This window comes from Grammomys surdaster, unplaced genomic scaffold, assembly GCF_004785775.1.
Source record: "Grammomys surdaster isolate TR1022 unplaced genomic scaffold, NIH_TR_1.0 206, whole genome shotgun sequence".
Classification (NCBI taxonomy): Eukaryota; Metazoa; Chordata; class Mammalia; order Rodentia; family Muridae; genus Grammomys; species Grammomys surdaster.
Window position 1 is genome coordinate 2,265,118 of NW_021604651.1, and position 24,851 is coordinate 2,289,968.

At 38.1% G+C, this 24,851-nt stretch overlaps 1 protein-coding gene across 1 annotated transcript; it reads right to left on the reverse strand.

Moving 5' to 3' along the window:
* Positions 1-11,474: 11,474 nt before the first annotated feature.
* Kbtbd3 (kelch repeat and BTB domain containing 3) lies at positions 11,475-24,791 on the reverse strand. Its single transcript, XM_028771348.1, has 3 exons — positions 24,602-24,791; positions 17,339-17,583; positions 11,475-13,175 (listed from the first exon to the last, which is right to left on the reverse strand). The coding sequence occupies exons 2-3, from the start codon at positions 17,563-17,565 to the stop codon at positions 11,573-11,575; spliced, it is 1,830 nt and encodes a 609-aa protein (XP_028627181.1). The 5' UTR covers positions 17,566-17,583; positions 24,602-24,791; the 3' UTR covers positions 11,475-11,572.
* Between the last annotated feature and the right edge of the window lie 60 nt (positions 24,792-24,851).

The following is a 24,851-nucleotide window of genomic DNA, read 5'->3' on the forward strand; positions in this document are numbered from 1 at the left end:
GTAAGTATTTGCTAGTTTTTATAGATACCTTTTCAGGATAGGTGGAAGCATACCCTATAAAGTAGGAGACTGCCAACACAGTAGCAAAGAAGCTTCGGGAAGACATTATACACTGGTATGGTTTGCCTATCCTTCTTGAGTCTGACAGTGAACTAGCATTCATCTGTCGGGTAACTAAATCTCTAGCACAGGTTCTGAGGACCAACTGGAAATTACATTGCGCATATAGACTCCAGAGTTCAGGGCAAGTAGAGAGGATGAATCATATACTGAAGGAGGCCTTGCCTAAGTTAATACTTAAGACTGAGTGTCCCTCCTACTTTATGCCTTGTATAGGGCTAGGAACACCCCCTAGACTTTAGGGCTCCCCTCCCATTGAGATCCTATAGGGGAGATCCCCTCCCATGCTACCTAACTTCCAGTCTGATATCTTAGATGAATATAACCAACATAAGTTTTTAAAATCCTTAGAAACCCTTCATAGGGTTCAGAAATAACTCTGGCCTGCCATTCACTGGGTTTATGAGTCTGCTCCTTCCCCTAACTCCCATTGCTTTGAACCAGCTGAGAAAATCTGGATTAAGAGGCATAACTACAAGACTCTGGAAATTCAGTGGAAAGGACCTCACACTGTGATCCTGACCATGCAGACTGGCTGTTAAGGTGAATGGGATCAGGATATGGATACATCACTCCCATGTTAAGCCTACCAGAACAGAGATGACCCAAGCAGTTGTGGTCCCTCCCATTGGAGAAGACTTCTAGACAAACATCCAGAAAAGCAATGGAAGGTCACCCCACATCCTATTGATCCACTGAAACTGCGACTCCTGTTGCTTCTCGATCCGACCCGCAGAAAGGAGCGACACCATGCGGAGTTCTTCTCACAGCAGTTTATTCGGGAACCTTAACAATGTCCAAAACAGCCCCCCAGGCCTCTCCCTGTCTGCCCCTAAATCCCTGTGCCTGCACCACTCAGATCCTGCCACGCAGGCGCTCTCAATTGGTCCAAGGTGTTGCTCGTTAGATGGCCTGATAATGCATAGCAGCAAGTCTGCGCAGTATAGCCTGTGGACGTGGCTCTTCAGGGGTGTGTAAGGAAGTCAGGTGCTAGTCATAAGACTTGGCAACCGTCCCAGGTGCCATCTTGGAATGGTCACCACACCCCCTCCTCACAACTCCAGTGCTCCTGATCCTGCTTGCTTGCTGCTCATACTTTGACGCACCAGTCACTATCCTCCACTAGCCTCTGAATCTAATCTGGCAGAGAGTTAATACTGTAGTGAGTAAGATTGCCATCTATACCTCTGTCTCAGCTAGCCCTGTATCGGTTCCCTGACTTTCATATAGAGCTTTATGTCCTAGAGGATGAGGGATGGGACTCCTTCTAATCGAAAGCCCTTTTATGGCTACAGTTGCAACTTACCCCACCTGAAGGGATACATGGCCTCAGATTTTTTTATGTCTTCCAGGGACACTCTTGGGATTGCAGCCGTCGAACCAAATGCAGAGGTCTAGGATATGTTTTTTGTTGTGGAATGTGAATCTACTGGGTAGATAAACTGGAAGCCCCCATTAAAGATGACTTCATTAAGCTGACCCTACAATCAGTAGTGAGACAGGACTCTGCATTGGAAATAAGGTACCCTCAGCCTATTCCCATTTCTGCTAAGCAAGATGCATAGAGACTAACCCACAGAGACTAAAGCAGTAAGCACAGGGCCTACATGGGTTTGTACCAGGTCTTCTGCATATATATTATGACTTTCAAGTTAGTATTTTTATAGGACTCCTGAATCTCTGAATGAGTAGATCTCTGATTCTTGTGCTTGTTCCTGGGGTTCTTTTCCTTCTGTTAGGCTGCTTGTTCAGCCTTGATATGATAGTTTTGTTTTATCTTATTATATTTTATTTTGTCATGTTTGGTTGTTATCTCCTAGAAGCTTGATATTTTCTAATGAGAGACAGGAAGTGGATTCGGAGGGCAGATGGGTAGAGGAGGTGGAAAGGAAATGGAATCAGCAGGGGGAAGGGAAAGCCAGTTCTCCTTTTCCAGCCTGTGGATCCAGATGTAGAACTCTCAACTACTTCTCCAGCACCATGCTTCCTGCCACAATGATACTGGACTAAATGTTTGAACTGTAAGCCAGCCCCAATGAAATGTGTTTTTGTAAAAGTGTAGCCACAGACATGATGTCTTCTCACTGCAATAGAAACCTACAACAGTTTCTATCTAGAAGAATTAAAATGAAGGGACTGGGATAGTGTTTGAAGTCAAAGGGAACTGCAGAAAGCTGAAGAATCAGGGAAAAATTGGATGTATTGAAAGGATTCTGAATCAACACATACTTATCTAGTACCAGCATATAGTAGACACCTTGAGAAATTCAAATAACACAAGAGGTCTTTTCAAAATATATGAGACAGAGACAGACATGAGATGGCTAGTGTTGTCAAATCAATGAAATCTAGAATCACCTGGAGAAGGTCTTAGAAAATATCTGTACAGATTATTTTATTTATATTGTAGGTGGCACCATTAACCTGGGCATGGGATCTAAGACTGCTTAAAACTGTAGAGAGCCAGATGCTCACTGTTATGTATGAATTAATTAATTCACCGATTTCATTCTTTTTTTAATTGGATATTTTCTTTATTTACATTTCAAATGTCATCTCCATTTGAGGTTTCCCCCCCAGAAACTCCCTATCCCCTTCCCTTTCTCCTTGCTTTTATGAGGGTGTTTCCCCACCCACCCCTACTACCTCGTCCCAGCCCTGGCATTCCCCTACACTGGGACATGGAGCCTTCATGGGACCAAGGGCCTCTCCTTCTATTGATTCCAGATAAGACCATCCTCTGCTACAAATGTGGCTGGAGCCATGGGTCTCTCCATGTATACTCTTTGGTTGGTGGTTTAATCCCTGGGAGCTCTAGGGAGTCTGGTTGGTTGATGTTGGGGTTCCTATGGGGTTGCAAACCCTTTCAGCTCCTTCAGTACTTTCTGTAACTCCTTCACTGGAGATCCCATGCTCAGCCGAGTGGTTGGCTGCAAGCATCTACCTCTGTATTTGTCAGGTGCTGGCAGCGCCTCTCTGGAGACAGCTATATTAGGCTCCTGTCAGCAAGAACTTCTTGGCTTCCACAATAGTGTCTGCGTTTGGTGTCTGTATATGAGATGGATCCTCAGGTAGGTCAGTCTCTGGATGGCCTTTTCTTTAGTCTCTGCTCCACACTTTTGTGTCCATATTTCCTCCCTTGAGTATTTTGTTATGCCTTCTAAGAAGGACTGAAGCATCCACACTTCAGTTTTCCTTCTTCTTGAGCTTCATGTGGTCTGTGAATTGTACTGATCTCTTTTCTTGACTCTTATAATGTCCAGGTATTCTAAGCCCTTGCTGTCTTTACTTCCCAGCTTTGATGGACTATCCCCTGATCTGTGAGCTGGAACAAACCCTTTCTCTCTTACTTGTCTTTGTCACGGGATTTTTATAACAGCAACCAGTAAAGACACTAAGACTTCACTTTTCAAGGGTTGGGTTTCTTGATGAGGCAGAAAATTCAACAGTCATAAGTCTCATATGTCACAATGCTGAACTCCCGAGCAAGATGAGCCTTCAGATGTAATAGTGACATGACTGTAATAAAGGTAACTGTGGTGATTTGAATATGCTTTCTTCATGGAAAGTGGAATTATTAAAAGATAATGGCCTTGTTGGGGTGTGGCTTTTTTTTAGAGCAAGTGTATTACTGTTGGGGTGAGCATTGGAGGTCTCCTCCTATGTTCAGGCTCTACCCTTTGCAGAAGAGAGATTCTTCATACCTGCTTGAGTATGGCAGTCTCTCCTGGTTGTCTTCTGATCAATATGCAAGATGTTCAGCTCCTTCTCTAGTATCATATCTGCCTACATGCTTCCATGCTTCCTGCTATGATAATAATGGAGTAAATCTCTGAAACTCTAAGCCAGCTCCAATTAAAGGTTTGCCTTTATAAGAGTTGCCTAGGTCATGGTGTCTCTTCACAGCAATGGAAACCCTAAGACAGTAACCAATTACAGGAGGTAATTGATGCCCATGACTATAAACTTGGTCAAAAGCCCACAGCTCAAGTACAGGGACCTAATACTGCTGTTTTGCTAAATACACATGTCGTTAAACTACCTTCTAAGTATTTGTTCAAACCAATAGATCAGTACTGCTCTTCTTAACATTGATCAGAGGAAGTTCTTTTGGAAGTAGGTAGTAGTTAATTTATACTTACAACAGGTCTAAATGTTGAGAATAAGTGACTGTTGAGTGTGCAGCCTTAAATTAGACACTATCAATTTTCGAAAGACTTGGAGAAAATTTCGGAAGAGAAAGCACAAAGAATGTAAGAGCTGGAGACATGGAGGTTGCATGCGGGAACTTCCGCAGATATGATCACCTGCACAAGAGGAGGCAACTGATGTTACTGGGTGGGGGGTGGTCATTTTTTTTTAAATGAATGTGGCCACTGGTAGGTTGCTCATGAGCATATAGACAGCACTAGTTGGGTTCAGTAGATTTTTTTAAGAGAAAGAGAGAGAGAGAGGGGGGAGGGAGGGAAGAAGGCAGAGGGGGAGAGAGAGGGAGAGACAACTGTCAAAGAGCAAGTCAATATACATAATTTTTAAAGTTTTGTTTTTGGGAAAACGCTATTTTTTTTTGTTGTTTGAAATATGGGTTTAGGAGTCAAGGTCTCTTTGTAAACTATAAATCATCACTTAGGAAAACTAAAAAAATGAGAGATAAGGTTGTTGTCAGAAATTATAGAACCAAGGACCCTGATAACACTTATCCAGTGCTAGTGCTTAAAAAATACTGTTTGCAATTCCATTTAGACTCTCAGGCATTGGGTCTCTTTTCTAACTCTATTATGAGCTTCTGGTATGAAATGGGATGGCCCCAATCAGAAGATGTACTTGTGGGGGTCCCTGCAAATGCATACTGTTCATAAAGAAATAATCATGAGAGGCAAGAAGGAACTCTACTTCAACATGACCTAAGTAGCCATTACTGCTTCAAACACCTAAAGGTGCACACTGGGCAGCTTGATTTAGACATATTTATATACAGTTAAATTTTGGGAAAAAGTTTCTTGCTAATAATTATCTCAATCCCATGTACACAATAAAGGCTAAAGCACGGCTACATAAAAAGCATTTATTTTATTTTATTTTATTTATTTTATTTTATTTTATTTTATTTTATTTTATTTTATTTTATTTTTGCAAAGCACAGGTGGCCTCTACTATGCTTAGGAGCATCCATCTGGTGTAGTCCCCATTAAATTGATGAGGTAGAGGTCACCAGTCTATAAAGAATGTGTGACATCTCCCCTTAGGATGGGTTCTATTGACTGAAGAACAATGCTCATGATAAAGATCTAGTGAGGAAGAACTGGGGATAAATAAACATAGTAGTCCAGGAGACTCAGGTGTGGCTAGGTCTTACAGATAGCAATTATCACTAGGTTATTAACTGCATCCATTCTCAGCTTTCTGAGGTGGAGAATATACAGACACATCCTTTTTGTTGAAGAGACAAGCCTGTTGCTTAACATTTCTGGTTTCCCCAGTGTTTATCTGTGAGCACAAAGACCTTATGAGTTTTACAGTGACTGGTCCTTTTAAGCCCCAAATAGAATCTTTATCTGGACCAAGGATTCAACATATAAGTCTGTGGATGACAGTTATATGAAAATAGCATAGGCCTAGCTTTCCTTGAGGCAGAATTCATCAGCTGCTGATCCTGTTTACAAAGAGGTTCTGATTTCATTATCTCTGGCCATGGAGATTTTCTGTCTTCTTTCTTGAACAGGGGGAGTTTCTAAAACCCTCCCACTGAAATGCCACATTCTCAATAATCTGAGACCTATCAGGGTTGCATATCAGCCTAGAATATGTGCAAAGGGTTAAGAAAAGAAGAGTCATTGGCATTCACTTTTTCTGTTTTATTTCTGATACTGATAGAGGGAATATGTTTGTGACACATTTCAATAAATTAACATTTTATAGAACTGTGATGTTTTACTACATAATAAGGTTAATCCAAACATGAAAAAAGTTCATTTTATTTCTCTTTTTTTTTCTCATAGCATATGACAGGAGCCCCACATTTCACTATCAGAGAAAGCAAATAAGTTACCTGCGTAATAGCATTGGGCATTACCTACCACAAGTGGAAAAAGAATATCACTGAAGCAATTACACTTAGAAAATGGGGGTTGCAAATATATTAATGGAATTTGTACTTAGTGTCTTACTCATTATTGCCACTTAAAGGAAACATAGGATTAGCTGTTATAGCTACTGAACAATAATTAACTATGAGAAAATAGATAGAGAAATTACTTAGAAGCTGTAACATCACCTACAGAAAACAACTGGTTAATGGTATGGAAGAATCAGACATATTCAGTCATGATATAACTGAAAAATACATCTTGCATCATGTGTTGCTAATACAATTAGTTTCTGAGACATATTTCTATGACAGGCACTGTGATAATTGCTAAATCCTGAAATGATGAAGATACATCTCAATTTCTGTGAACTTCTATGTAGATGAGAAATATAAAGAAATATTTATTTAGTGTGATACTTAATAATAGATAGCTGTACTCTGAGTGATTTCAGCAGCTCTGTTACCCTTAAAAACAGAAACACAATTTATTGAGCTAGTTAGACCTGTATGGTTGGGAATGTTCTCAAAGGTAATGAGGTGAATGTTTCATGATTGATAATTATGGAACTATGGTCTTATTTTATGAAAATATGCTGTATCCAACTTGATAGCACAAATGATTCTCCAAATTTAGACTTTTTTCATAATAAGGGTAGTCTATACTAATCTGTGAGCAAATTGTCCTGCTCTTAATAATGTAACTTCTATCTACAATTTCTATTTTTTGAAGACTTTCTGAAAGATTTTTTAAAAGTATCTTTAAAATTTTGAAAACATTAATAATGAAAAATTGTCATTAATGCTGCTGCTATCTCATAACTGCAATTTTGATACTATCATGAATTGTAATATAAATATCTATGTTTTCCAATGGTCTTAGGTGATCCAAAGGTTGAGAACCATTGTTCTGGACTCTATGAGTGTACTAATACCTAGAGAGCTAGACCAGAATAAAATGTTTTGAATCACCAAGTTCACTGGTACTAGACAGTGAGGTAAAATCTTTCTGTGAAAGATTCTACAAGACTTGCTAGTCTCAACCCAACAATGCAGCACCACAATGAAGAGAAGTTCTCCATGGCAACTTTATGAAGAGAAATGCAACCTGGCCACTGATGCAGAAGTCAAGGTGTTGAGCCCTTAAATAAGAGAAAATGAGGATGAATTTTGCAGCAGCAAGAGACATGGTACTGTTCCAAGTACTTGAATGACTGGCATGCAGAGAACAACTTGAGAGCAAGTATGGAAGTTCACATTATTGCTGGCAGTTACTTTCAGTGTTAGCAGAACTATCAAGGGTAATCATTTTGAATCAGTACAGTAATTCTTTGTTTCTGAAACCACTGAACTATAAACTCTAAGACAAAAATCATGTGTCCAAAATGTGTAAGGTAGAAAGATTTTCTACATCATATTTCATTCCAAGATTATTTTCACTTTGAATGTGCATCTCTAACTTAAGAGAGTTAATGTTTATTATCACCCTGATTAAATTCCCTATTTTGGTACAAATTTGAGTAGGCATTAGGTCATCAAATGTAATCTATAAACACACTTTAAAATTTAAAATATAAAGATAGGCGATCACCGCCTTTGTTTATATACATGCCATGTCAGGGAAATAAAAATTCATAGTTTTTTTTTTTATTTGGTTTTTGTTTTTACTCAGTTAAGAGCTTTTCCTGAGTGGTAGAAGGAAGAAAGAGAAAGAAGGAGTGAGAGAAGAATGGAAGAAAACTTCCCTTTAATAAAATCAAGTCCTAATTTTTAAAAAGTCTCAAGTATGTAAAACAATTAAAAATCAGAAGGTAAAGTGCTTTAGTAATAGTCTCATCCCAAGGAGATCACAAAGTACACTTATTGTTTCTTATAATGAATATAAATATGCTTTCCTGTAAAGTCTAGCCCTTACTTTGAAGGGTTACCTTCTGGGATTGGTCTCTTGGAGACATTTCTTAAACTTATATTTTAATTTCAAATCCAGAATTGAAAAGCTCCCAGCACAATGGATTCAATCAATCTGAGAACAATGATCCCAAAGTAACACTCTATATTCCAGTATATATGTAATCAGTACAATATTTATTGCTTCCGAATATCGAGATATTAAACAGATATATCCCTCTCTCTTAGACTTTGGTTGTCAAATGCATACTTGAGCCAAACACAATAAACACATATTCGATTTTTCTTAGTATATGAAAAAATGGAATATTGTTGCAATCTGTGGTTGGCCTCAAATAAACCAGTTTTCATGAGTAGTCTATACCAATGCAGAGTTAAGTATTATGGGATTTTAGTTAATTTTGATTACACAACTACTCTTCCTTAAGACACTACCTGAACAAAGCTATACCACCATTTTACCTCAGGCTTGACGATCACTACAGGAATGTCCATTAATTTTGAATTTATTTCATATGTTTGAATTTACTTTTCTATATTTAATAATGCAATATACATACTTTCAAATTTAGGAGATATTCAAATACTTCTATATGCATACTCTAATGAGGTAAAACAAAAGATAATGAATAGAGAAATGTCAAACAATTTTTCCCCCACAGGAATGACAGTGGTCTCAGTAGTGAGCTTCATTATTTTGTCTGCCACACTGTAGTACTTCATAAAGGCCATAATGAAAGGAAAGCTGAGTTTAAAAAGAAAGAAAAAAAACTGAGAGAAGTCATAAAAGGATGCTATAATTTGAGAATAGACCTCAGAGATTTGCATGTTGGAAAACAAGAATGCCAAGAGTCATAGTGATAAATTCTTTTCTTAGGTAGCAAGGCCATAGTGCCTGGCAAGACCACAGGATGTACCAATTTAGTCATGTGACAGAGGATGTAACTGGTTTAGTCACGGATCCAGTTTGGTAGGGTCCTAGAGATGCTGATCATAGGACCATTTTCCCCATCAGTGCAGTTAGATGAAATGGAATCATGACATTAGTGGAGGCAAGCCTATGCCTGTGGTAAAGAAATGGGTTTTACCAGCCTGGGAGCACATAGGGAGGGACCCATGGCTCCAGCTGTATATGTAGGGGTTGGGGGCCATGTCAGGCAGTTGGGTCTTGATAACAAGGATGTGCCCAGAGACACTATGATAAGCCAATGGTCAATGAGAATAGTAGAAATGAAGAGGATTTGATAATGTAACACTTTTGCTTTAGTTTTTCCTTTTTGGAAGAAATGAATAATTCCTAGATTCACTAATACTATTGTTTAAGTTCACTTCACTAAGAAATACTTAACAGCCCCATATAGGTGACTTATTCTTACTGGCTTTAAGAATGCCAGAGAAAAATCTACTGAGCTTTCTTAAGTACACATAAAACAAAGGGCAGAGCCACCTGATTGTGTGCTTAAAAAGAATATACTCTGTGACTGACATCTGAGAGTCTGATTTTGAAGGTGCATGAAAATATACTTTGATTTGGAAAATACATGTGGTAAAGTAAAAGAAATTTCATTTAGGTAAATTTTAATCATACAGTTACTACAAATTAAGATTTACAATGTAGCATAGGAAACCACACTAATTCTGAGTTGTGCACACTATATGATTTTTGAGATGTAAATCAGAGGTCTTAAAACCTAAAATGCCAATATCTTTTAGAGCAATTAACTAAGCATGCCTCTTACAAAGCAGACCAACTTTTCTCAGGAACAAGGATGCTCATGCTCTCGTTAAGGCTGACATAAACATACGTTTTGAAATTATCTGTATCAAAAGTCCTACCATTTCTTTGAGAGAGTAATTCACTTGGAATATTTTACTGAAGTTGTAAAACAACATGGTGCTTTAAATAAAACTAGTGCACATACCAGGTAAGGTATAATTGAACCTCACTGCAGCTCCTGGTTAAACACACAAAGGATTAGTGAACTTTTAGGTTTTTTGTTACATTGTTCACAACACTCAGGAATCAGCCTACATGACCATCAGTGAGTGAATGGTTATAGAAAATGTTGGGTATATGCACAGTGAAATTATACTTAGCTGTCAAGAATGAAATCAAAGCATCTGTAGGAAAATGAGTGGAACTAGAGGTCAATATGGTAAATGAAATAAGCCAGATCCAGAAAGACAAATATATGTTTTCTCTCATACTAAATCTAGATGTTTCTATATCTGTGCAACGTATTAAACATTTTATATATGCATATATATATATACACACACACACATAAATACACACACATATCATGTTTTGTGTGTGTGTGTGTGCGTGAGGGAGAGAGAGAGAGAGAGAGAGAGAGAGAGAGAGAGAGAGAGAGAGAGAGAGGACTCTGAACAAAGACATTATAAGAGAGAAGAGAACACTACAGAATGCATGTGAACTGGGAACAAAAGGAGGAAGAAATCTATCTGGCAGGAAGAAAGCAGCTAGAGTAGGACTTGCAGAATGCATGGGGGCAGTGGGAGAGAGATATGGAATAGGAACTAAAGTATAATGACAAACATGTATAAAAAGGCCACAACAAAACCCACTACTTTGTATGCTGACTTAATAATGACCACGTTTTCTAGAGGTAAAAATTTCTATATCCTCTATGTTGGGGAACAGGCACTAATGTTGTAAAAAAAGCATTTTAAAAGTATCATTTCAGATTGTAAGGACATTACTCAGTGAGTTATATGTTAATACAACACTCAGGCTTGGTGTAATCTAGAATGATTAGTCTAAGGTGACAGTGAAAACAAATAGAACCATAAACAAACAAAAAAAATTAACTGCAATGTCTTAGTAATGTAATGTGCTCCAATATATTCTTAATAACAAAGATATATTGCATGTACATAGTATTATATACAACAATAGTAAAGCCAAACTGTTCTTAGTATATTGACCAGATGGATGAAAACGTGCATTGTGGAAAATTTCTGGCCACACAAAGGTGAAATGAAATCATTTAACCAGCAAGCAGAAAACAGTAGGGATTCAACAATTCTTACACCTACAGTGTTCTATGTGAATTTCTCATCTATTTCTAATTTATCTTCATGTCACACAATGTGCAGTACATAAGCCATTTTCACTTCAAGAAATTTTTCCCTTCTACACAGTACACATCTGGGAACACTGACTTTTTTCTATCCTTTAACTTAAATGGGCATAAATCTGTAATTTTTACTTACATAAGAAAATACTATGTATTCTGGATTATTCAAAATGAATTTATATTCAATAAAGCTTTGGAAAATATTTCATACTTTAAACTTCTGGAAACTGTCTATTTATTGACAGCATACATCTATAATCGTTCTTTAATAAAAGGAACATTTTATTGTGCTAGGATATACATATTTTTAACCAATTCTACTTGGCATAATTTTAGAGCACTCATGCAAATATCACTTTTAGAAATGATTAGAATACCATGGGTCCCTGTATTTGTTGAATTGAATGACCTGACAGTAAAATTCAGTTAAAGCTCTTGGCATTGGTGACACCTCTTCCCACTCTGACCTACTACTGTGGTAGACCTGCACCTCATCTGTGATCTCATCTGGGGCATAATCTCCACCTAATATGTAAATCTTATCCTCAATTCCAATTGCACCTGCATTAAAGCCTGCACACTCAAAAGAGCCTTCTCCTTTCCAAACACAAGTATCAGGACAAAAACTATAAACCTTATAGGTGGAAAGATCACATATATAAAGGGTACAGTTTACTGGGACAGCTTTAATTAAAGTAGCATGAAAAAATTGTCCGAACTCTGCTACTAGTTCAGACCACTGATCAGTGGTAGCATTGTATTTAAAGAAGCAATCAAGTGATGGGTTGAAAGCATCAGCAATCTCTACCTCAGATCCAAGGACATAAATGACATTCTGGCATGCACTGGCTTCTGGGTAATAGATGCCTCTGGGTAAAGGGCTAACTGATGTCCACTCTTTGGACAGTGGATCATAAGATTCAACATCTAAGAGACTCTTAATGTCCTGGGATCCTCTAGTCTTTCCGCCTATAACAAATAACCGATTAAGAGCCATGACTGATGTATGCATGGTTCTTGGAGTTTTCATAGTTGAAACCAAGAAAAACTCATTTTTAATTGGACAGTAGCACCACGTCTGGTCAGTGGCATTATGGTAAGACTCAGCAATATGAAGTCGGATCTTTCTACAGCACTTCCCTTTGCAACCACCTGTCAAGAATATTTTTTCTCCATAGCTAGACAGACTAGATCCTGGCAAATCAATCAGATGTGACTGTGGCAATATTTTCCAGGAGTCAGTTTTAATATTATAGCAAAACGTATATTGATTTTGTCCATTTTCCTCAGTTTTATGGATGAATATATATTTTTCAGTTGTGGATGGTCGAGCATCAGGAAAGAGGCCACTAGAACCTTGCACACACTTAATAGCATTCACGATTGTGTCAAAACAGTTTGTGCTTTTGAGTAAATTCTCTTCATTGAGCAAACAGTCTTGTAGTGTGTCCTCAGATAACTGATGTAATCTTACTTTTGTAATCAAGTGAGGCAGGTGCTTTTGCCTGGACTCTAAATTGTATTTAATCCATGTGAGGACAGCCTCCAGGACCATTTCTTCTTCAGGTACATTCAACTCATCTGATTCCAGACACTTCTGCAGCACTCCAAAATTCATCTCTAAAAAGTCTCTGGATTTTAACAACAAATGAAAATGATGTTGCACAAAATATAAAGCGTGACTGAACAACTGGGTAGAGCCGTAGCTGTCTGACAGAGATAACAAATGCAAACAATTGACCAGACTGATGCTTTTTATTAAAAAGTCACTGCAAGCTTTGGACAGGAAGGAAACCTGAAGAAAGGATGACAACTGGAAGAACATTTCCACGTTATCATCTGTTATTCTTGTTTTTCCGGTATAGGCATAGTCAAGAAATGCCTTTACAGCTTTGGAGGACAAGTTAGTAATGGTAACACTTCCGTCATCTCTTTCTTTCATGTTTACTTCGAACATAGCCCTGAAAAAAGATTAAGAAAAAAAGATGCACAAGTAAATAGAAGTATTTTAACTATAACAATTTCCAATATCACTATACACATGCTTCTTTACCATTTACTTAATTTAGAATACATTTATAAGATTTAATGGAATTTTAATGAATTATTTTAACATTTAAAATAACTAAAAGGTATAATACTTATCTGTTGACATAACAAAATATAACAAAACAAAAACATATACAGTGGAGCTGATATACAGAAAGAAATAACGAAAGGTTGTAAAGTGGTTCAAATTTTATATATTGGCTAATTCTTACCTATAACTCAGTTTTTTTCAATGGCAAATTAATTATATCTGTGATAATAACTAAAATTTCTCAACATAAACTGCTCAATGCTTAAAACATTTACATGAAACACAGATAACGAGAGACCCACTGCTGCCAATGATTTTATATTGCTCTGTGGGGAAATCTGCCAAATCAGACTCATAGAAAAAGGGGACCAGTGAAGTAATATCCAAAACCTAAACCACACAAAGCCAAAAGGCCAAACCTACATTTTTGAGGTAACAACCACAGAAAGACAGAAATTGTTCCCTAAATTTGAGTAATTATGCCAGCTTGGGAATGAAAAGGCAAATCTAAGGGATTGGGACAATCTTGAACTCAGGTGAGACAAAAATACAGGTTGTTTGGAGGTATCTACTCATGGAATAAATGTATTTTATTGTTTATCCTAGTTTCATAACTATGCTGATAATATAAAAAATGCTGTGGTGATTTGACTAAGAATGACTCCCACTGGGTAACATTTGAATACATGGTCACCAGTTGGCATAACAATCTGGGAAGGATTAGAAGGGTTAGCCTTGTGGGAGACCTATGTCAATGGGGGAGATATGAGTTTTCAAAACAGTGGTGCCATTATGAGTGTGTTCTCCCGTTACTGCTACTATTCCTTTTCTCTCCCGTCACTGACTCTAACCTTCTTAAACTGTAAGTCCAATTAGGCACTTTCTTTTATAAGTTGTTGTGGTCCCATTGTCTTACCACAGCTTAGAAAACTAAGAAAAATACTTTGGGTGCTTCACCGATGAGTATCCAAATACTTGTACTTGGTGATATATTGAGGCTAACTTTTTGCTTAGAGTCTGTCCCAGAGAATAAATTAATCAATTAGTGAGGACAAGATCTACTTGAAGAATATGAGAGGTCTTTCAAATAAAAAAGGAAAACAATGATAAAGAGGCCTTTTCCAGGGTTACTCAATATACTTCTTAATACAAACCCAAATGTAGTGACAAAGTTCTAATTATGCTATATCTTAATATAAAGTTCTTTAACAATGTATGCCAGTTTAGAAATTATACCTTGTAATTATATATATGATGCAATCTTGCAAAATAAATGGATTAAACAAGTTGTTTAGAAGAATTAATAACTTAATCATTGCGGAGTATTAACTGCCATTATTTTAAGAAATCAAATGTTTCCTAATAGTACCCCTCTCCCCACATTTCTGTCTGTCTGTCTATGTATATGTCTACCAACCTATTAAGATTTTATTTGTGTGTATGGGTGCTTTTGTCTGCATATCTGTATGTGTACAAATATGTGTCTAATGCCTGTGAAGGACAAAAGTGGGAATTAGATTCCCAGGAACTGGAATTATAGGTGGTTATAATTGTCCTATGGATGCTGGGAATTGAATCCAGGTCTTCTGGAAGAGTAGTTAGTGCTCTTAACCACTGAAAAACTTCTTCAGTCCCTGGATTATGTGTATTTTTAATTTGATATCAGCTTCTACACCCTTGCAGAAGACACATGTAAGATCAAATTCCTATACTTTACAGTACTCTCCTACTTATTTCTCAGATATGGCATGTTATTATAAGTGGTTTCTATAAGACAAGTTCCTTGATTTTATATCTTAATAATAATTTTTGCTATGTAGTGCAAACTTTTTTGATACTTTTACTTTACATTTTCTCAATGTAGTTAGTTTTATCAAACTGTAGATACTATAAACTGATGGTTTATTTTAAGAGGTAAGTGATTAAATTTCTAGCCACAGGGCTGGAGTGATGGCTCAGTGGTTAAGAACACTGGCTACTCTTCCAGAGGTCCTGAGTTCAATTTCCAGCAGCCATATATAGTTCACAACCATCTTTAATGAGATCTGCTCTCCTTTTCCGAAGGGATGAAGACAGAGTGCTCATATACACAAAACAATTCTTTAAAAAAATTTCTAGCCATGTTTGTACATACTTTCATATGAACTATGTATTCATTTAAATTTAATAAAGACTGGTCATTTCTTCTATTTAAAACAGTTAAAATTAAAAATGAAAACGATTATCCTATTCTAATAGTAATTTTAAGAATGAAATGAGACACAAAGTGAGGAAAGGGTATGAGCTTCCATTTTGTTGTGTATTATTTACTAGTACTCTTAAATTTATTTATCTGTATAATTGACAACTGCCCATCTGCACACATTATACACATGTAAGAAAACTGTCAAAGGATTAACTTATAGAGCTATTTAACTAAAAAGTAAGTTTGATATGAGCAGAGGATTACAAATTCAAATGTTTACAAGAACTTTTTGTTGTATTAGCTTGAAAACACTGCAGGAAAATCATGCCGAGTACGCAGAACAGGATCTTACTGTGTTTTCCTATGTTATAAAACAAGAACTTTATTGACTAACATTAATTGAATGTAAAATAAAATATGCTAACCATTTATATATTATTTCCTTTATAACCTCCAGAATGACCTTATGTATTAACTCCTATTTTTTACTTTTCTAATTTCCTTATCATTAGTGAGGAGACCTAGATCTGAAGAGGGTAAGTGATTTGCCTAAGGTCACATGAATAGTAAGCAGGAGACCTGAGATTTAGATTAGGGCATATATAATAAAAAAACCCTAAGCGTTTGAGGACTGTGAATAAGAGGCCACATTTATAAGAACAAGAGGCACCCTAAAAGTTACATGGAAGGAAAGCTGTGCTCAAAAGAAGTGAAGACAACGAACGGGGCCTAGGAGCAACAGAGTCTAAGATTAGGGGCCCCAATAGAGCTCAAAGGATGCCTCAGAGTATATGAAGAAACAAAAAGAGAGGAGTTACACTAAGAAAACAGCTAGTTCAATACTGCTGGAGCTTCCCTGGCCCAGGACATTGTGAATCACTAAGCTCCAAATTCAAAGCAAAACCCCAAAGAGGCAGGTGTTCAGCAAGCAGCAATAGCAAGAACTGCTTGCTAAATAAAATCTAGCTTATAGGATTTACTCTAATGGTAATACAGCAGGTTTTAAATTACACATTTATATAAAGCAGGTTTTGAATTAATGATTCAAAATAGAACAGCACAAGGCCCTGAGTCAGTCTGCAACTTAAATAAATCATAAATGGAATATAACTACCACTTTGCTTCATATACTAAATCTTACTGTTTTTACCAATTCGTTGGGAGATTAAAACCCTACTTAATTTTTCTTCCAAAACTGGACCTAATGCAAAGTATCAAGTGAGGACTTGAGTTTACTGCAGTATGACGAGGATGACTGACTGCAAAGTGTCAGCAAAGGATACCTGTTTCTTTATTGGCCAGGAGACAATCGCCACAGTATTGTAATAATACACCTGACCTTATCGCAACAGAAGCCTACTACTATCATCACAGCAATCTTCCTTTCTCAGCCTCTCAATGCTGACATTACATGCATAGAAGGAAGAAAAAAAAGAAAAGTTTTCTGGGCTGCAGTTCTTCCCCTGGGAAATGGCACAGACATGACTAAATTGTTTTCTTCTTGGTCGTATTTTTTAAACTCAGCTTCTAATTTTTTTTTCAACTTGTCATTTCATCTTTTGCTAACAAGGCATCATTCAGGGTTTCCTCAAAGTTAACCCCATATGAATCCCACCCAAAATAGCTCAAGGCACTAATTTTAAAGATCTTTGGGAAACTGTCCTGGGAGGACTCTTGTTTTTATAGCTGTAGTTTTAAGATTCCCTACTCAAAAGCTCTTAATAATCTAGTTCCAATTAATTCTTTTTTTATTAATAATTACACATTATTTAAGCATGCTCAGGGGCAGTGAATATGGTTGTAAAATATAACGCAGTTTCTCATACAAAATCTAAGGCACAGACGGAAGTTAACAGTACCTGAAAAAGTCACTGCATGCTGCCAACACACAACGATGACATGGGATTATTTCTTCTTTCATGATTATTTTGAAGTCATAAAAGACATTCTGTTCTCTAAAACTCTGTAGTACACTTAAGATTTTCTGTCCATGATCTTCTGATGCAAGAAAATTCTTTTTCTTCTCAGATGAGATTCCATTCCATGAGTTTTGTTCATTTAAATTGTATGAATTATCCATAGCCATTTCCACCTGTTCTTAGAACTAGAATAAAAAAGTGTGATAGGAAGCTAATGAAATTTTCAGATTTAATTTGACCTCTTCAGGCTGGCAACATAGCTTATCAGGTACAAGCTTTTGCCATGCAAGCTTGTGACCTAAGTTAGACTCACAGACCATATGAAGTGGAAGAAGAGAATCAACTCCATAAAACTATCTTTCAACATTCCATGTTTGTCATAATCCCCAAAATGAGTATTTTAAAAATGTACTCATGGTGTGAAATTATAACAATATTCAACAACAGCAATATGATAGTAAACCTTACTTTAAACATTTATTTTTGATATCCAATACTAAATCCTTTTTTGAATTTTCATAAATGTATATTTGAATTGAGAAGTATGTAATTGAGACCTGACAATTATGGTTGTAGGACTGACTGTATAAACTGTCTGAATGAATACCTACCTTCTTTAGGCCTTCACTACATGCTTCATCTTATTGTTATTAAAGTATTACTCTTGAAGTAGTTCTTATTTTAGTATCTACTCTATACATCCCTGTCCTTCTGTAGGACTGCGAAGGGCTGCTATGCCCTGGCTGAGACTTTCCGTGTGCTGATGTCTGCAAAGGAACATTCTGTAGTTTTTCTAAGAACAAAACATCCTGTTGAAGGATGATGCCGGAGGAAGGGAACTCACACTTGACATCCCATTGCCCCCCAGTTGAGTTCCTGTTTTTCCTTGAGTTTGTGTTTTTCTTTCCCAGGCTTGGTGTATATATTGAACCTGCCCAGTAAAAGCTTTGGCATTCTCTCATAATGGATGACCCGAGTTTGAGTCTTTCTTTAATCCCCCAGGCCTACACCCGAGCTTGGTACCGCGGGCAGCGCTGCCGGAGCTATCATCCTTATATGCATGATCTACTCCAGCAAAATCAGGATTAAAATGTTGATGGTGATGTACATACTACATATCTTTTAACTTTAACCCTAGTCCTGACTTTCACAAGAGAACTGGCTTAAGGGAAAAAAGGCCACCAGAGTTTGGTGGTATTAGCCACTTTATAGTTATAGTGGTTTGAATAAAAGTGGCCCCCCCAAGGCTTATAAAGGCTTGGCACTATTTAGGGGGTATAGCCTTTTTGAGGTAGGTGTGGCCTTGTTAGAGTAAATGCATCACTGAGGGTGAGCTTGGAGGTTTCAAATGCTCAAGCCAGGACCAGTGTCACTCTCTTGCTTCCTGCTGTCTTCCCATCTGGGTTTAGAAATCTGGGCTCCTGTGCCAGCACCATGTCTGCCTGTGCACGCTAATGCTTCCTGCCATGATGACAAAAGACTAAACCTCAACTGTAGGCCAGCCCCAATTAAATGTTTTCCTTTATAAGAGTTGCTGTGGTCATGCTGTCTCTTCACAGCAACAGAAACCCTAAGACAATGGCTGTTAATAAGAAAGAAAAGAAAACATTCATCCCACTTGACCTATTTGAAAGCAGAAAGGAAAACAGCATACTAAGTATTGTAAAAAGGGTTTCTAAATATAAGGTAAAAAATGCAAAACAGAAGTGCCAGATATTCATTAACTTTCCAAATATGTTCAACTCAAAATACAAAAGTGTTAACACACAAAATTAAAGAAATGAGAAATAGGGGAAAAAAAAGACTGAGGACTAGGGAAATCAGAGAAATAGGAAAACAGATTCCCTAGTATTTCTCTTTCATGATTATCCTCTGCCTTAAAATCTCCCAACACTTAGTGGCTTAGGACTGTTTATTCCTTTCAGGGTTCTGGGGGCTTAGCTGGAGCTTATTGCTTTAGTTTTTCACAGAACTAAAGATAGTCCGATTGCAGGCAGCTGTGGTTGGAGTCATCTGATAATTGACATCTTCAATGGCCTCTTTAAGGGAAAGTATAAATAAGAACCATTGAAGAATTAGAGGTGGGGAGTGTAGAGCACTACAATGGGTTTAAAAGGAAAGGACATGGTTTGCATAAATTTTCTTTTTTATTGATGGTGGTGGTGTTGCATGCGCCACAATGCATGTTGAGATTAGAGGACAGACTCAGGTATCTGTCTTCCATCTTCTACCTTATTTGAGGCAGTTTCTTGTTATTTGGCACTGTGTACATCAGGATAGCTGATCCACAAGCTTTTGGGATTCTTTTCTCTCTGCCTCCTACCTCTTCTGAGAAGCACTAGGCTTACAGATGTACTTGACATGAAATAAGGATCAAATTCAATTCCTCATGGCTGCAAGACAAATGCTTTACCCACTACCATTTCTTTAGTCTTTGGTCCCTCAATTATTTTGTAAAGAAATTGAACAAGGTAAGGCTTAGAAGAGTAAGTAGGTACTTTAGAACTCAGTTCTTTTGTTTTGGATGGGGAAAACATGGAATATGTCAGTACACAAAGAAAAGATGCAGAGCTGAAAAGAAATTCTGACAATGATAAGAGTTTAAATTCAGCATCTGTATCTATATCTCAAAGCAGTCTTTGGACCCTTATACAATAAACTGGACAATGACTTTATATGTAAAACTTTCACTCCTGTTAACAGGTAAATATTGGCAGACCAACAGATGGTTAGACTTTTGTAGTTGCTTAGTGATACAACAACCCTGGCAGTACCAGTGAGAGACTTAAGAGTCAGACAGACTACCTGGTATACAGAAAGACAAGGAAGAGAAATCATGGCTAGGTCATAAAGCTAGAACATTTCCAAGATGGTTGGCTTCCTCACCTTCCTGACTTAAGACAAAAGCCTGGCAGCATAAAATAAAGACTCTGTAGCCATTTGTTTCCCACAGGCCCCCTGCTGTTTCAACAAGTTCAAGGCTGGATCAGGACAGGTTACATAACAGTTGTCAGCCAGTCAACCATCCAATCTTTATTCAAACTGTTGAAACTTAAATTAGGAGAAGAAAACCCTTCAGTGATGTTAAACACCCCAGTTCTGGAGAAGAGACTGGATTTTCCAGTTTGGTGGTGGTGGGGGGTCTTTCTCTCTGTGTGGTGCTGCATAATATGTTTCCTCACCCTTAGTACACACTGTTCTTCAGCTGCTGATTTCATCTGCTCCTTTGCCCTGTGTGAGATTTCTCAGCAGCTACCTGTTGTGCTTCAGATTTTTAACTGGCAGAGGAAACAAACCTGACTGAGACCCTAGGCTATTATCAGTAGGACTTTGGTTAGTCTTTATGGGCTTCTCACTCAATGTTGATAATACTTCTTTAGGAGTATTACTAGTAATGCTTTCTTTAAAATAGAAAGTTTAGGCTTACATAAAACACCATGTCTAAGAACACAAAATGTATAGGAACACACTTGAAATGCATGCTTTTAAGAGCATTCTAAAATCTCCATTTCAACATCAACCAAAAGCTTAGAATGCAGTTTTACAGCTGGGCAGTGATGGCACACACCTTTAAATCTAGCACTCAGGAGACAGAGACAGAGTTTGACAGAAGCCTGGCTTACAGAGGCGGTTCCAGGACAGCCAGGGCTACCCAAAGAAACCTTGTCTCAAAAAATAGAATAAACAAATAAATAAAAACAACAACAACAAAGAAAAAGCAGATTCACTTACAAGATCTTCTCATAAGGTTCTGCTCAAATGGTGCCACAGTAAACTGACGTCACCATTGAGACAGAGTCTCACAATGTAGCCTTGGCTAGCTTTGAATTCAAGGAGGTTTGTGTCTATTGCCTTATTATAATTGTCAGGTTTAAAGGAAACTCCAATTCCCCACACAAGCATCCTAGCCATTCTCACTTCCTCCTCAACCCTAAACTCTATTCTCTTTGGCTAGTCTCCCTTTTATCAGATAGCCCTGGCCATAGCCACTCTGCTGGCCATCTCATCTGGCCATGTTCAGTCCCAGTCTCTCTCTCTCTCTCTCTCTCTCTCTCTCTCTCTCTCTCTCTCTCTCTGCTTTAGACTCTTTCAGATGCCTCGGAATATTTTCTCTCTTGCACACCAAAAATACTAAACTCTTCCTCTTATTCATACTGTAGAGAGGTCATGTCAGCAGTTTCTTTACTGCACCTCTCTTTCATACGTCTGTGACAAAACTCTCATATACATCCTGGGGTTCTGCACTAGATACATATGAGGGGGTACAGTAAAGAAACTGCTGACATTACTCTACAATACAGTTAAGGTTTTCATTATAGATATGAGAGAGAGAATAGCCAGAGGCATCTGGAAGAATTCACTATATTTAGCAGGCTGGCTTTTAGTTGGAAATCCTTTATTCAACCTTTCACAAGAGTGAGCTGTCACATCCTGTGCCTTAAGCATGATTCCAAATTAATCCACACAATCTCTCTGCACTGTTCCTTCATCACTAACTACTATGCAAAACACATATGCTATGTATGTATTCATGGAAGTGACTTCAAAACAGACTATATTGAAAAAATAAAGATCAGTTATAAAAATCAGTTTAAAAACTTAATAGCTCAAGAATTAGGCTTAACAACAAATCCTTATTATAAAGTAATAACTTTATTAAGCTATTTATAAAATAAATTAAGGCTGGGCTGTGTTCTACCTCATCTGGGTTTTATTTCATTAGAGCATCCAATCACTAACGTCTAGATACAGAGTTTACTATAGAAGCTATGCAAAAGCACTGTATTATTCAGGGTTCTCTAGTCATAGAACTTATTAAATTATTCCCTCCCCCACATTTTATATAATGTATATGTTTTGAAATGATGTACAGGCTAAACCAACAATGGCTATCTGTGAAGGGAAAATCCAAGAATCTAGCAGTTGCTCAGTACCACAAGGCTGGATGTTTCAGCTGGTCTTTTGTATATGCTGGAATCCTGAAGAAGTAGGCTCCAGTGCCAGTAAAGAAATGGATATGCTGTAGTGGAACTAGAGCTGTTTTGGAGAATATGGCAGACATATACCTACACTTTCTAGGTTTTCTTTCTTTTTGTGTGCATTATCTAGTGCTGCTGCTTCTGCATACTTTGTTTTCTCTTTAAATCCTCTAGCTACTTATATAAACCAAAAACTATTACTATCTCTATTTTATAGATGGAGAGATGAGTGAGCAAGTGGGAAGCTGGTATGTGAACTCAAATAGTCTGACTCTGGAGGCCTTGCCCTCATTCACTACAATACTAGTCGTTTTGAGGATGTATTGTTGACACCTAAATGATGAGAAGGTAAATCATTGGTAGGAGAAATTATATAAAGCCCTTCTCAAGTGAAAAAGGAGTTTTTTGGTTCTAAAAAAATTACAGGTGGCCAATAGTTTCCAGAAGACAAGAGACGAAGAAAGGAAGTAAAAAATTGTGTCAAGAGCCATTTACTTCAAATCTGGCAGTTCCACTTTTAGAATATATTTCTAGCTCATAAGTGACATAAGTTGAAAGAAGGTTATTTGTTGGAACATTTGTGGAGTAATTATTGTTGAAGGCACTATTTTAAACACAGGACAGTCCATGGTTAGACATGAGGTTTTTTTTTTTTTTTTAAAGATTTATTTTATGTAAATGAGTGTTCTATCTGTATGTACCCCTGCATGCCAGAAGAGGGCATCAAATCCCAGGATAGATAGCTGTAAGCAGTCATGTGGTTGCTGGGAATTGAACTCAAACCCTCTGGAAGAGCAGACAGTTCTCTTAACAGCTGAGCCATCTCTCTACCCTTTAGACATGAGTTTTAATATTAAGTTGCATCTTCAGCTCAGTGACATGGCAAAAACCAAATATGGCCCATCACTCTGGAGTGATTGCTAGAATGTTGATCAGGTCTTGGTCTCTGTCTGTCTGTCTGTCTGTCTGTCTGTCTGTCTCTCTTTGGCATACACACTAAAAATTTCTCCTTCCCTGTTAGGCACTTAGCATAACATGCAAATTCCAGTACTCTTATCTTTAAAAACACATCAAACAAAAAATTCCCATCCCTTGACTTCTTATTCTCCCCTAGCTACCACTGTATTCTTTTAGTTTTTATCCAGGAAAACAAGCTCGACAATACTCTTTTGGTACCATTACCTCCAGTCATCATGAACCTAGTCATGTTCCTCTTTAGTCCTACTCAGACTGCCCTGGCCCATGTCACCACATTATCATTAAAAACATAGGGAAAGACACTATAATAGGATGATTAGCTACACAGGATGCAAAACAGAAACCTGGATTATTGTATTTGCTGATAAGGGTATCAGTGCTTGCTGTCTTTATTCATACCCACATTGCTTACTATAACTTTTTCTGTGTGTTCCAGATACCTTGTCACATTATGAGGTCTTTGCAATATTCAGATCTTATAGAGCACCTCACTCATGCTCTTAACAGGTAAGGTGTTATATCAAGATAGCAATGTCTGTGTGTAAGTGCACACTCAAAATTCCATGTAGCTGCAGAAGACTCGAGGGATGTGTAATATCACAAAAAAATGTTAATGGGAATAAGCACGGGTCAGACTAAACCCATCTTTAGGAATACACAACTAATGGACAGTGGTTGTGTAGTTTAGATTACTGCTAGCCTTCCCAGATCCTTCCCGACAGCCTTAGAAAGAAGAAAGGCTGAATCAGCATGACACCTATCTACCATCATGTGCGAAATCCACATTCATCTGCAGAGACCAACTTTTCCATGGGCCCTAACTCGTCCTTGACTTACTCAAATGGACGTTCAGAGAAAAGCACTGACATCCATCTACACGAGGAAGTAAGGAAACAGAAATGCACCGGTGTGACTGCAGGAAGAACAGCATGGGGCATCAAGATGCGCAGAAGCCGCGCCTTTAACCCTTGCGGGGCACACCAAAGCTTAGAGAACTTGCACCGATAGTGTTGTCGCCTAGCCCGGGACAGACAAGGAGGTCCGCGGAGGGTCCATCTGCAAGTGACAGGGAAGGGTCACCTCCCGGCCGCCGCCATGTAGAACTCCCGGGGCACAAGGCTCCTAGCTGTGGACCCTTGCGCTCCGGAGCGCTCACGAGCTGCACCGCAACCTAGGGTCGTAGGAGCCTGGCCTCCAACAGCCGGATCCAAGCCCACTCCTCCCTCGGACCCCACAGCTCACCCACCTGCGACTGCAGTCAGTGAAGTCTCCACCCAGGCCCAGCCTGCAAACTCCGGCTGCGATTGGCTTTTGCAACTGTCCCGTTAACTCTTCCTCCAGTGTGAGCGGCTTAACGGTTCTGAGACACTCTGGTCCCGCCCTTTCCGAGGCTAACGAGCTACGAGCACAGACGTCAGACGGTGCCGCAGAGCTCTGCGCTGTTTTTGAATCTCCTCCCCAAATGGCCCTGTCCGCTTCCGTAGGAGACCTCGGGT

Coding starts and splice junctions, on each gene's coding strand:
- Kbtbd3 (XM_028771348.1), bottom strand. CDS start 17,565: ATGGCTATGGATAATTCATACAATTTAAATGAACAAAACTCATGGAAT. Junction 13,176..17,338: donor GCATGCAGTGACTTTTTCAG/GTACTGTTAACT, acceptor ATCTTTTTTCAG/GGCTATGTTCGAAGTAAACA.